Genomic DNA, 12523 nt, shown 5'->3' with positions numbered 1-12523 from the left:
GCGATCCCGCCCACCCCGTCCGTGGAAGATGGCGGCGCGGCGATGCGCCAGGAGCGGCGCTACGAGCGGGGGCGGCCGTGGGAAGGGAAGGGACGCGGCGCCGCCCGCTGGGCGCTGCTCGCACAAACGCTCCGGCTCCTCCCGCTGCGTGAGCGACGCGTCTGACACCGCCCCACATTTACCTGCGAGGTGCTTCGTGCCAGAGGCCGCCAGGTAGGAACCCGCTGTCGGGAACGCTCAGTATTACGATACGGACTTTTATTTCATATCTATTACAGGAGTTGTCTGCGTATTGTATTTTTGTATTCCGCAAAACTGACAAAATACATTCATCGTGAATGAAGGCAGCTGCTAAGGGCTGAGGCCGAAATGCTGCCTGAATCACTGAATGATCCCATGGCGATTCATAAAGTCGGGCATTTTACTGATGTCAGTCCAGTGTGACAGCTGATCTGCCTAATATGCTCATGTAAAATGATGGTCATCTGTGATAAGCTCTTGATAAACCGGATGATCCCTTAAGAAAAGGTAAAGAGGAACATGTTAGTTTGTATCTTTCTATTTTACCATCTTTTTGCACAGTTAAACAAAGCAGTGTGCTGATGTTACACGTTCTGAAAACGTGCTTACCATAACTTCTGAGTCTGCATCCAGCTGCTAGGGATAGGAAATGAAAACGTATCTCTTCAGCTGCTGTAAATCAGAGTAGAATCAGTTGAGATGGAAGGAGCCTTTAAAGGTTAACTTGTTTGTAAGAGTCAATGAAGCAGCAGGAGCAATGTTTTAAAAGACTCATCCCACAGGAACTTGCAGCTATTTTGCTTCAGACTCCAAAGCATCCAGTGTAGAACAGAGACCAATAAATCGTGAACATATAGAGCAGTATGAAAATAAGCTTTACCTACAAGAAGCTAAAACCAAGAGCATTTCTTGCTTAGTTTCCAGAAGCATTATGCAATGTGGCAGCGTGACTGGGAGGCAGTGGGAAGCTGTGTCAGCACACACAGCACATGTGTATGAGAATAGCTGAAATGAGAACCGTGCATCTTAAGCTAAGATTCACTGATAGCACATGGAATGCTGGCTCTTAATAGTAAACTGAATTTTAGATTGTTGTTCAGAAGAAATCTTAAACAGTTTAGTCTTAGGCCAACATAGAGGGGGAGAAAAGTGAGTATTAGCTATTGCAAATGTGTGTGCTTTCTGGGGGTACCTAAAGGATGACATGGGAATACTTGGTGTTACTTTACACAGTAAGTTCTTGATTTGCTTTTCCACAGACTGAACTGCATAGAGATGTTTGAAAAAGACATTAGGCAAAAAGGAATGTCAGTCAAACCGTTGTGTACCCTCTGAACAGGGCTCTGAGCAACGTCACGCAGAGATGTAAAGCTCCACTGAACACTACGGTCCTCTCACGGCAACAGATTCTTACTGCCTCGAAAAATAAAGCCCTATTGTAATTCCACTTAAAAACATTGTGTAAATACATATATATTTAAATGTACTTTTAAGCCATTTGATAGGAGCTTCAATTTTATTTTAATAAACCCGCAGTATGTGACATAGCTACCTCAAGAAATTTTCCACTTTGTTCGCAGTGGATGCACACCAAGTAATTGTCTACTGGTATGTAACATTTATCAGTTTTGCTTTTCTTTTTAGTGATACAGTTGCTCTATTGTCTGAATTGAAAACTCAGACAATATAACTGCCTTTTCTGTCCTTACTGAGGGTGTAACAAAGGTTTAAACTAGGACATCCAGCCAGTGCTAATCCCTAGCTCTGCAAAGGGTGCGCTGTCAAAGGGCCCTTTTTTGTTTTTTTTACTGTTTTTTCACCCCAGGCATCCAAAAAGCACTCCAGGAGGAGTAATGCAAAGGAAAATAATATTACAAAAAATTAAAAATAATATAAGAAAGCTGTATTGATGCAAAATTATAACTGGAATTGTATACCAGAAAAAACAACTGATCTCTGTTTTCACAGTTTCTTTAATTTACACTCAAGTATATTGGAGGTCATACTGAGATAAGGTACAGCTATTGCTGAGTGAAATGTACACTGCTTTGCTTAGTAAATGCGGTAGAAACATGAGTTTTAATTTCTGGATTTTACAAATAACAGATAATTTTGGTGCATGGTATCTGTAAGTTAGTGTTTTCAATATGATTAAGCATAAGGTTTGGTATTTTCACACACTTCTAGGCAGTTTTGGGTAAGTTCTGGGTACTTTTTAAGCTTTAAGGTAGCGTTTCTTCTCACTGAGAGACAAAAGTGGGTAAGTTATACTTTTAAAATATAACAAGTAATTCAAGATCCCTTACCAGCAAATAATGGCTATTAAAACTGTAAGGAGTAAAGTAGAATTTTTCTCTCAAAAGCATCACACTTTCTCAATTTCATTCAGCAGGATGTTTATATATATGTATATGATGTTGATGTAAATATGTGTGTGTGTGTGTGTGTATATATATATATATATACATATATATATACATACATGTGTATATATATATGATTTTATATAAAGTATATAAATACTCCTTGTTTTCCTTCCCTAGACTGAAGTCAAGGAAATTGCCCTGGTTACATTTCTCGATCCTTTCACAAAAGTGTAATAAAGTCAAAGCAACACAGCTTTTACTTGTGATAGACTTTAATATGCGTATTATAAGTACAGTGGGCAGCAGGCTTTTGTACATTTTAGTAGTGAAAAGAATTGTCAGATTTGATCTTCAGTGATGTCCTCCGTTCTTCTTCGGGGGAAACAGGGCATACTCGATGCCAAGAGCAACAACGAAAGCTGCAAACCCCCACTTGAGTCCCCTAGTGAAGACATCTGTTATGGTGGCAGGTTTTGCATAGCCACCCATGTACCTCCAGGCTTCATTACTAAAAGGCAAGGAAAACCAAAAGAATAAAACAGGATCAGTGGGGACAGTGTGATAAACATGATTAAAAGTTCTTTGGAAAGAAATGAGGTTATTTCTGGATGTGCGCTGAGATGGTAACATTTCTATGATGTAAACATTCAAGTAACAGTAGCAGCTTTAACTCTTCATACAGATACAGTTTACAGGAGATGCAAGTAACCGCAATGTAGTATCAGCCTCAGATCCCTAAACTAGTTACACAATTGTTAGACCTTCTGATTTGACTCTGAAACCAAGACTGAAAAGTACTTGAGCAAAGTTTACATAGTTCATAATGGGGATGCGGGGGGAACACGACTATGATAAGATGACACATCAATACAAGCTTTGAAGCTTCTGTGCTTACCGAGCCCATGGATCCCTGAGCCCCCGTTTAGCCAACCTTCTCTGGACGTCCTCCAGTGGAGTCCCCTCTATCTTCCACTGCCTGTAGTCAGGGAGTTCTGTTCGGCCGTGGCCGTGGCCATGTTCAGCTCCGTGCCCCATACCTACAAACAAAGATAAGTGTCAGTTCTCAGGGAGTAGCAGCTTATTTTTCACACGCAGAAGGACCAACATCGTGCTCCAAAACAATAACATTGCACTCAAAGCGTTTTCCTGCTTTGTGAGCAGCGCACCTCTGGAAAAAGCGCTGGGAGACTTTGTACTGCATTTCAGGTGCTGCTGATAGAGAAGCAAACTGCGCTAGATTTTATTAAGTATTTTCCCATATATAACAACAGTTGGTTATTCGGTCTGAAATCACGCATGGTTACTTTAACACGCCATGTGTCTAAAGGCAACCTGATCTAGTAAAGGTGTATGTTTGGTGGCCCTGCCAGGCAGGGGGGTTGGAACTACATGATCCTTGAAGTCCCTTCCAACCCGGGTCATTCTGTGATTCTGTGGCAGGAGCTTCAACACGAGCTTCCCATTTTAGCAGGTGTATGGTCACAAAGAGCAGTGGTGCTTAGGAGAACTGAATGGAATGCGACCATGCCAAAGTGCAGCTTCAAAGGCTGCGGGGAAACACCATGTGTGAGGATGAGCACTAACACTGCATTACCTGGCAATCATCTCCTGCTCCTACAAATAACTAATCAATAAATAAACCCCACAAAACCCAACCATCTGCCTGTAACCTTGGCAGGCAGATCCCCGTCTCTTGCCGTCCTACCCGTATTTCCCCCCCCAGCAGTGGTTACCGACACACAGGGTCCCAGCGCTGCCGTGGGGCCGCACTGCGCCACTAACCGGGTCCCTCTGCACCGAGTGGGGCCGCGGTGGGCCCAGCAGCACGGCACAGCACAGCACAGCACGACCCGGCCCGTGTCCCGTCCGCGCTGTGTCCCCGCCCGGTACCTGCCCGCTCCGCGACCCTCCGCCGTGACACTGCGATACCCGGAAGCGGAAGTTGGCGGACGGAGCCGCTCACGGAAATGCGGCTGAGCACGAACGTTCCGCGTAACTTCCGTTCCGCTTCATTCCCAACCCCCCTCCCCCCCCCGCCGCCCCGTACCGGTGTGTACCGCTGTACGCTGTGACGCTGCCCTGCTGCCCCCGGTCATTGACGAGGCGGCTCCATCACACACAGCGACCCCGCCACCCCGAGCGGAGGTGCGGGAGGGGGGAGGGGGGATGAGCGAAGGACGAGGGAACACGCGGCCAATCAGCGCGGGGCTTGTTAGGGCGGGAGCGGCCCAATGGGCGGGCGCGTTGTTGTGCTGCGGGCTGGCGGCGGCTGGAGGTGGCGGCGGCGGCGGCGCTGGAGGAGAAGGGTGAGGAACCGCGGGAACGGCGGGGATCGGGCTGTGGATTGCGGCCTGTCGTTGTGCTGCGGCCTGTGCCCTGCCCTGCTCTGCTCTGTCCTTGTGCTGCCTCCTTCACTCCCGGTACAGACACGGCCCGGCGGCTCCTGCACGGACGGCAGCCCGCACGGTCCCTGTGTGCGGGGGCGCGAACCGCCGCTGCCGCTCGGTGAGGTGCGGGGCCTCCGCTCGGCCTCATCCTCATCCTCCCTCAGCCGGTGGCTCCGGGCACCACACGGGTCACAGCGGCCCCGCAGCCCGCGGTTATGTAAGAACCGGGCCCGGCCACAGCGCTGTGTGCACCGGGCTGAGTGAGCAGGGGAACGGAGCGGGGCGGCCCGGGGGCTGAGCTGGGCCGGGGGCTGCCAGCGGGTGTGAGCTGACAGCACAGCGCTGCTTGGTGCCGTAGGAAACGCGTGGGGACGGGGTGACACCCTGCTGCTGGGCTGGAAGGGAACGGGGGGCTAAAGGAGTCATCAAGATCCACTTCTACAGGGGATTGGAGGTTTGCATGCCATTGAGATATATAAATAGGAAGCACTGATTGTGTTGCTCTTTGGGTATTTTTATTATTTACAGTGAGGGTGACGGAGCACTGGAACAGGCTGCCCGGGGAGGTGGTGGAGTCTCCTTCTCTGGAGATATTCAAGACCCGCCTGGACACCTACCTGTGTGACATGGTGTAGGGAGCCTGCTTTGGCAGGGGGTTGGACTCGATGATCTCTAGAGGTCCCTTCCAACCCCTACAATTCTGTGATTATGTGATTATTATTTATTTGCCTGTATTCCTGGTGGTTGAGTATGTCGTGCCGTTTCTCCGCAAAGAAACTTGGGAAGGCGTTCACTCAGTAACTTGGTGCTGAACCATTTCTTAATGCTGTGCTAATGTTGTCTCTTTGTAGCTGAATGCAAACCCCATGTTATCCATTTCTGATGCACCAATAGCAATAAGAATAAACACTGGTTTACAGAATCACAGAATTGTAGGGGTTGGAAGGGACCTCTAGAGATCATCAAGTCCAACCCCCCTGCCAAAGCAGGCTCCCTACACCATGTCACACAGGAAGGCGTCCAGCTGGGTCTTGAATATCTCCAGAGAAGGAGACTCCACCACCTCCCTGGGCAGAACAGCGTGGCATTGCCAGAACAGTAGCACTGACTGCAGGTTTGTGAAGCTTCTTCTAGTTTCTAAGCTTTTATTGGTGGTATTAGGAGATCATGAGAAGCGTTCCAGATAGAGTGCCATTATGGCGTTATTAACAGTGAAACTGTTGGAAATAGAATGCCATCTGTTTAATCCAGGCTGCCTCTGTCTGCTTTCAGCACTCAGTGTTTTTCCCTGTGAGTCTGTGAGATCCAGTGTCAGGAGGGGACAAGGCACATTAGTTTTGCAATGGAGCAGGGAGGTGAAACTGGGGATGGGTTCTTGATTTGTTGAATACCGAGGATTTCAGTTTCTGTTTGTTGGGTAATTAAGTTCCATCTGATGCCTGTGAGCTGTGAACTGGTTGGATTCCAGACAGGATGGTATTTTTGGTGTGTGGGGGGAAGTCTCCTAGATGTGTGTTTTATTTTGTTTAGTTGGGGTATTTTTTGTGGCCTGGTGATCTATCCATGAAGCCATACTGATATTACGAGTCTATCAACCTCAGTGTTCAGTACTGATCACAGAAGATTGACTTTTTGGGACCCATTGTGGTCAAACAGGATTATAACAGAGGAATACACTGCAAGATTCCCCTTCAAACACACTACGAATGTCAGGATTGAGCAAGGGTGGGGAAACAGCTATTCACAACTAAGTACATAAAACCTCTTAATGGGACAAACTTTTCAGTGAGGTTGCTTAACATCTTACTTTCTGAATTGCCTTGTATTTCAGCATGGACCTTCCTCTTTCCAAAATAAAAGACTGTAAGTACGGGCCATGTGTTCTAGTGATGTAGGGAGCTTTTCCAAAGCTGCATCATCACCAAATAATTGAGTCTGGATAATTTTAAGGGGCTTTATGGTCTTGTTGTAGCCTGTTATTGAGAAGGAAGAAATCTTTACCTTCCTGAGTTACCTTCTTTGGTTTTTGGTGTTTTGTTTTTTGTTTCTGACTGTTACAATAATATGTACAAGGAGTTAAAATACGAGAAGTTTCCATCTTGTATAGAACATACTGAATGTCCTTTGGGAAGAGAAGGTCATTGGGATTCGGTGTAAAAATAATCAGTGCTCTTTATGGTTTATTCAGTTGTTTGGGGGTTTTTCTTGTACTATTTGTGGTGGTGACAATTTCTGACAATTAATGGTCCCAGGATACGGTTACATTGACACGTGCTTAGCCGTGCCAGTCAGGATTAGTTGGGATTCCTGCTTATGGATGCCAGGCCAGAGGAAGGTGGCAGGGCTTTCCTGGTAGCTTTCAGTAACCTGTGCTTGCAGAAATAGTTGGCAGTATATATTCTAGGTTACCAGATGAATTGTTGTTAGCCACATGCTCTTCGTGTCTATTTTCTGGCTTAGAGAGCTGTGAGACTGATGCTGACTTAAAGTTCTCTCAGTGTTGAGGGTGCTTATGTTTTTTTTCTTTAGTGATTTTTACTATTTTAATACATACTTGAGCCACTTGAAGTAGAACACTGCATGTTTTTCTTCTGAAATTGTGTGTTACTTTCTCAGGCTTCATATCAGTAGTTAATTCTACATCACTAGAAGCCTGTTGTCATTTGAAGGAAATGGTCAGTCCTGTTTCAATTGCAATTAAAGATCTTTCCAGTAGCTGCTTATATTCCTTTGGATCTTGTATTTATTATTAAGAACTGCTATGGAAGATGGGGAAGCAAATTATCTTCTCAAGCTGTGACTGAGCTGAATGTTCTATGGGTTATATCACAGTCTCAAAGCACTGTTTCACCTCTATAGAGGAGAAGTGATGTGCTGGAGCAACACTGTTCCTTTCTGTGTTTTTGGCATCCCAGAGGTGATTTTTCACAGGAAGAACCATAGTGCTGGGCTCATCTCATCCCATCCTGAAGCGCCATAAAGCTCTTTGATCCTGGTATGTGACAGGACCATTGTTCCAATCCTGCTTGTGCCGCACAACTAAGCAGTAGCTGACAGCAGATGCTCTTTTCCAGGCGAGCATATTGGGTTACTACTGAGATCAGCTCTCCCCGTCTGTGTGTGGGGATGATGTTTTGTATGGCTTTTTATTCCATGGATGTGCCTTATTTTTTGTAACTCCTGAGGCCGTGCATTGTTTTGGAATCGACCACCATTCTGGCAGCAAGTACCACGGAACTTCTCATGTTGTGTGAATAAGTCATTCCTCTGTTCTGTTCTGAACGTGTTATCTGAGAACTTCATATGATACTCCCTGTTTTCTGCAGGAGGAGGAACGGAGCTGTTTGGCTTTTTTCCCAAGCAGACTGATATGAGCTCAGAATCAGGCTAATGTGTTCAGTCAAACACTGACATGGGCTTGAAAATAACTGTAGATTTTGTTCCTTTCCTAGTTGAACTAGGATCTGGTGGTGAAGCTGAAGGCTTCCCCAGCTGACTCCTAGTGCAGGCCATCTGCCATAGTCATTATCTTTTAGGTAGAAGTCTCGTGACTCTTGCAGAGAAAGTGATCTGAGCACGTGCAGTCATCAGTCATAGCTGGACTTGCTGCTTCGGTCAGGTATTTTCATTTACGGATGTTGCAGTTACAAGAGGTAATTCTTATTTAGTGCTGTGTTTCACTCTGCTTGCTTTGCAGTTATTTCCTTATGGTAGATAAAGTTTCATGCAGATTTGTGTTCAAGGGAACATTCACTTCTGTGTCATGGAGGCTTGTTCAGACATTTCATGTAGGGTGTAAACGAAGAGTAAAGTAGGGACAAATGTCTTTAGGAAAGATTGGTAGGTGTCATGTATTATCTCAGTAATCTGTTCTCTTTTCCTGACCCTTTCTTCTATCGCCTTATTTGGCAGAAATATAGATTAATAAATAAAGGAGTTACTGGATGGTTAAGGCTGGAAGGAGCCTCTTGAGATCATGTACTTCAACTCCTTTGTTCAATACAGGGTCAGCTATGGCAGGTGCCTTAGGTTTCAAATAGCTCCAAAGGAAGAGGGTGCACAACCTCTTTGGGTGACACGTCCTAGTGTTTAAATGCTCTCACCCTGTAGGAGTTTTTACTTATTTTTCTTTAAAAGCCCAGCAGCTTCAATCAGAGGCCGTACTTCTGGGATCCACTGCCCCTCTCCAATGGAATTCTGACCTTTTATTTTTCAATTTGAAATCCAGGGTGGAGGGGTAGAGGGGCAACTTGTGACAAAGTCAAATGTTGTTATGTAGTAAAACAGAAGTGTCTATTGCCAGCGGCACAACGGAGAAGAGAAGGTATCAACCTAGATGAGGATCAGGTGCTGGGTAAGGTAACGCACAGTTTGCAAACTGTTCCAACACATGCTGCACATCATCAATAATTGATAGAAGTTGTAAGAAGAATTGCAGCGCAGCCCTTAGTCATTCTTCTGTTAGCATCGTACTTCTGTCAAGTGTAAAGAACTTGGGCATTGGCTTTTATGTGTTTTATTTTCCTTAGAGCTAAAGAAATTAGAAAAGTTATGTTACAGATGTTTTTTTAAATGACATTTATGTTTGTTAATCGCATCTTACAAATAAGTTATGTGCTGGTTGAACATATGTTGAACAAACCATGGAGCTACTTTCAAACTCATTGGCATCTTTTTGTTTTATACCAGTATGATGTAATTTGGATCTCCTGTACCATTCTGGATTATTAAGCTGAGTTCTACAGCAGCGTTACCTTGCTGCCATGAGATGGTCTTTTCCTCTCAAACCCAGTGTTTATGGATTCTATTTGGCCTACTGATATTTGGAGTCCAGAAGTATCAAGTCTATGTTCTTCTGTGTAATCTCAGTAATTTGGCTATTCTTGCTATGCTTTTATTTTTCTGTGATTCTTCAGTTAGTTGAAATAGTTAGGTGTTCTTTATCAGTATTCGCTGTGTGTGGTTTGTGAGTTCTTTAAGCAGTTACACATTACTATTCCACAGGAGTATTTCAGTGAGGTGTGACATGGACGGCTGTGATGGTGGTTTGCTGATTCATACAGGGCAATGCTGGAACACTTGGGGTTTATGTTTTTTGGCTTTTTTTCATTCTATTTCCACTCTCTTTTTTAGCAGCCTTTGCCTTCCTGCTTGTTTTTTGGACAGGTGAAACTAAGTGCATGAAACATTGGTCAACAGCTCTGCGTGTGTAATTCGGATCGGTGGTAAGGATTTCAGGTCTCAAATTGGACTAATCTTGGCATGTGGGTGGTTGGGAAAACAATAATTTAAAATCATTTGTTCCTGCATGTGAGGAAACAGTTCTGTTCATTTGTTTTTCTTAATTATAGGAGCAGCTTCTGGGTAGAGCTGCTGTTCATTCTGTAGGCAGCCGGGTGCTGGGCTGTGCTGTGTACAGCTGTATGATTTGCAATACTTTGGGGTTTATTTTGTTCTTTCTAGCACGTGTCTCCTGTCTTGGTTTACCTTTGTTATAAGCAGACTTATGACAGGTGACTCCTTTGAAGATGGTTTGTGCAAGGCTGAATTTGTAAGCCTTAAGCTCAGTTTCTAAATGTGTGCTTTAGTTCCTTTCAGTAGTCGCTTTTGTTGCGTGTGTGTAGATTTTTTTTGTTTCTTTAATTACTGACTGAATGAACATAGCGATGAAGGCTTTGAGTATGATGTGCTCTTGTCTGTGGAGTTTCTCCCTTGGAAAGATGGTTGCTGGTAGTATTGCACTGGGTTAGCATTCAGTGCACTGTGCTTGCACATAACTTAATGACTGATGTCAAACTACCTGGTGAGATTGGATAGCTGCTATCTAGGTCTTGCAGAGGAAGATTCATCATGCTTTTGGCTCTGTTGAAGCCAATGCTGGATTTTCATTGATTTCCATGGGCTTTAGGTCACATTCTTAACTTTCCAGGCTTCTGTTGTAACTGTATTTTACTTCACTACAGATCTGTAAAGCTGAATTTCAGCTGACAGAACTATTGCCTGTGTTTGGAGGTAGAGTTCAGTCTTGACAGTCCAAATCTTTCTTTATCCAACAGGAATAGTATAAGGGTAAGGGGAGGAGGCGTTAATGTCATTTCTAGGTCTTCATATGCTAATAACAGCAGTGAGATGGACATTTATCCATTTATGTGAGTGAAATTACACAGTAAGTTTTAGAGACATCTGTTAATAACGTGTCCTTTTGCTTAGACGTGTCAGGTATCTGATGAAGGATTTATCCTCGCAGAAGCTCCTATTTCTCTGTGTGACAGTGGAGAACTTTCCATTCCTTTTTTTCCTTTTTCTTTTAAAGAAAGAAATTCAGCTGTGCCGGAACAGCATAGAGATGAGAGCTAAATATGGGCGCAGAGGAGAGCGAGAGTTTAGGTCTGCAATGGAAAAATGAGTAGTTCCTTACGTGTGAGCAGCTTTAATGCTGGTTTGTTTTTTTAAAGCTATTTGCTTCTTGTTCTTGGCATAAAGCAGGCCTGAGTCAAAACTGCTGCGCTTCAAAAGCTTCTTCTAGATTGTTAATTCTGTGCCCATTCTGTTTAGTAATTGTGTAACTGACAAAGCATGGTATGTGGTAATCTGCTCTTGTCGATGATACATCTGCGCAATAGTTGCAAATAGTAACATCCTTATGTTTCTGGAAGTTACTGAACTACATTGCTGGTAATTTCTTGGGTAGATAACGGAACGCGATGCTGTTTTTGTCAGGTTTCATGTGAGCTGTTCTTGTAATTGAATACATGTTAATGAACTGCAGGAGACAGCAGCACAAACCTTCGCCATGTCAGAGTAGTGGTGGCTTCATGAAAATCTCTTAAACAGCTCAGTGTGACCTTTGGAAACACAAGTAGGGGTGGGAGTCCTGGGGTGGAGGCTCAGTTTAACGAAGAAAGCAAAGAAATACCTGGAATACCGAAGTAATTAAAGTTAAGGGTTCATGACTGTGTTTCTGGGCTGTTTAATTTCTCAGTGGTTCTGTGACAGCAACCTTTCCTTTCAGTGTCACCTGCGTTTCCCAGCAAGCAGGATATCTGCAAGCAGGCTGCTGCCTCTTCTGTACGCTCAGCTTTGTGCACTGCTGCACTTCATCTGCTGCGATTCCTCAGCTTTGCCTTCACCCAGGTAACTGTAAACACCAGATGAGTTTGAGCAACCTCTGTTTAGCTATGGAAGAGGAGAATTTCCTGGTTTTCTTTTTGTTTCTTTGGGGTATTTCTTTCATGGCTGAGGACTGAAGCAAGATTTTCGTTATCTCCTCACCAAAACTGATGCTAGAACATGAGAGAATCAAACTTGGAAAATGTTTTGCCCCAGCTGTTAGTTCTGTGTGTTCATCTGATTGCTGCAGTGCAGCCGGCTCAGACACAGCCTGTTGGCCACAGATCCCAAAGGACAACTTAGAGAACTAAGTCAGATCCCCTTTGTGTACTGATGTTGAGTGGACTATTGATACCCATGGTAATCTGTGTGAGAATACCTGCTGCATCTATTCCCCAGGTCTGCTTTTTCTGCATCAGTGGTGCAAATACATCTGCAGTCATTTTGTGCACACAAAAATAAAGCTGTTGGATTCTTAGTCACTTCAGCCAGAGAAAAATGAAAATGTGTTTGAGACGTCTGGCTGTTGAAGTCACTCAAATGGCAGCAGCATTACACACGTGTACCTTGTGTTCCAAGACTCATGAGCTCCTTACCCAACAGTGCTTTGCCTTTTCCCCCCTTTTGTATAGGTAAAAC

At 44.5% G+C, this 12523-nt stretch overlaps 2 protein-coding genes across 11 annotated transcripts in view; one reads left to right on the top strand and one right to left on the bottom strand.

The window, feature by feature from the left end:
- The first annotated feature begins 6 nt into the window (after positions 1-6).
- The window catches only part of FAM126B (family with sequence similarity 126 member B), a 56081-nt gene continuing 43564 nt past the window's right edge, over positions 7-12523 (top strand). For 2 of the 6 annotated variants that reach the window (XM_015868133.2, XM_015868127.2), the window contains exon 1: positions 4625-4693. The gene's annotated coding sequence lies outside the window, so the exon portion shown is untranslated. Of the gene's footprint in view, positions 214-4624; positions 4694-11737; positions 11909-12523 lie in introns of those variants that run through there. The other 4 variants (XM_015868132.2, XM_015868128.2, XM_015868130.2 and 1 more) reach the window with 3 other exon arrangements.
- On the bottom strand, positions 2642-4554 carry NDUFB3 (NADH:ubiquinone oxidoreductase subunit B3). Of its 5 annotated transcripts, none has more exons than XM_015868156.2 (3): positions 4435-4554; positions 3283-3424; positions 2642-2895 (listed from the first exon to the last, which is right to left on the bottom strand). In XM_015868156.2, the coding sequence occupies exons 1-3, from the start codon at positions 4481-4483 to the stop codon at positions 2739-2741; spliced, it is 348 nt and encodes a 115-aa protein (XP_015723642.1). In that variant the 5' UTR covers positions 4484-4554; the 3' UTR covers positions 2642-2738. The 5 variants fall into 5 exon arrangements, with proteins under 5 accessions (XP_015723642.1, XP_015723646.1, XP_015723643.1 ...); XM_015868160.2 differs by having other exon boundaries at positions 4445-4545; XM_015868157.1 differs by lacking the exon at positions 4435-4554 and adding an exon at positions 4278-4433.

The sequence above is a fragment of the Coturnix japonica genome, chromosome 7 (genome assembly GCF_001577835.2).
Source record: "Coturnix japonica isolate 7356 chromosome 7, Coturnix japonica 2.1, whole genome shotgun sequence".
In the NCBI taxonomy this organism is placed as follows: Eukaryota; Metazoa; Chordata; class Aves; order Galliformes; family Phasianidae; genus Coturnix; species Coturnix japonica.
This window is presented reverse-complemented; position numbering and strand designations above follow the sequence as displayed.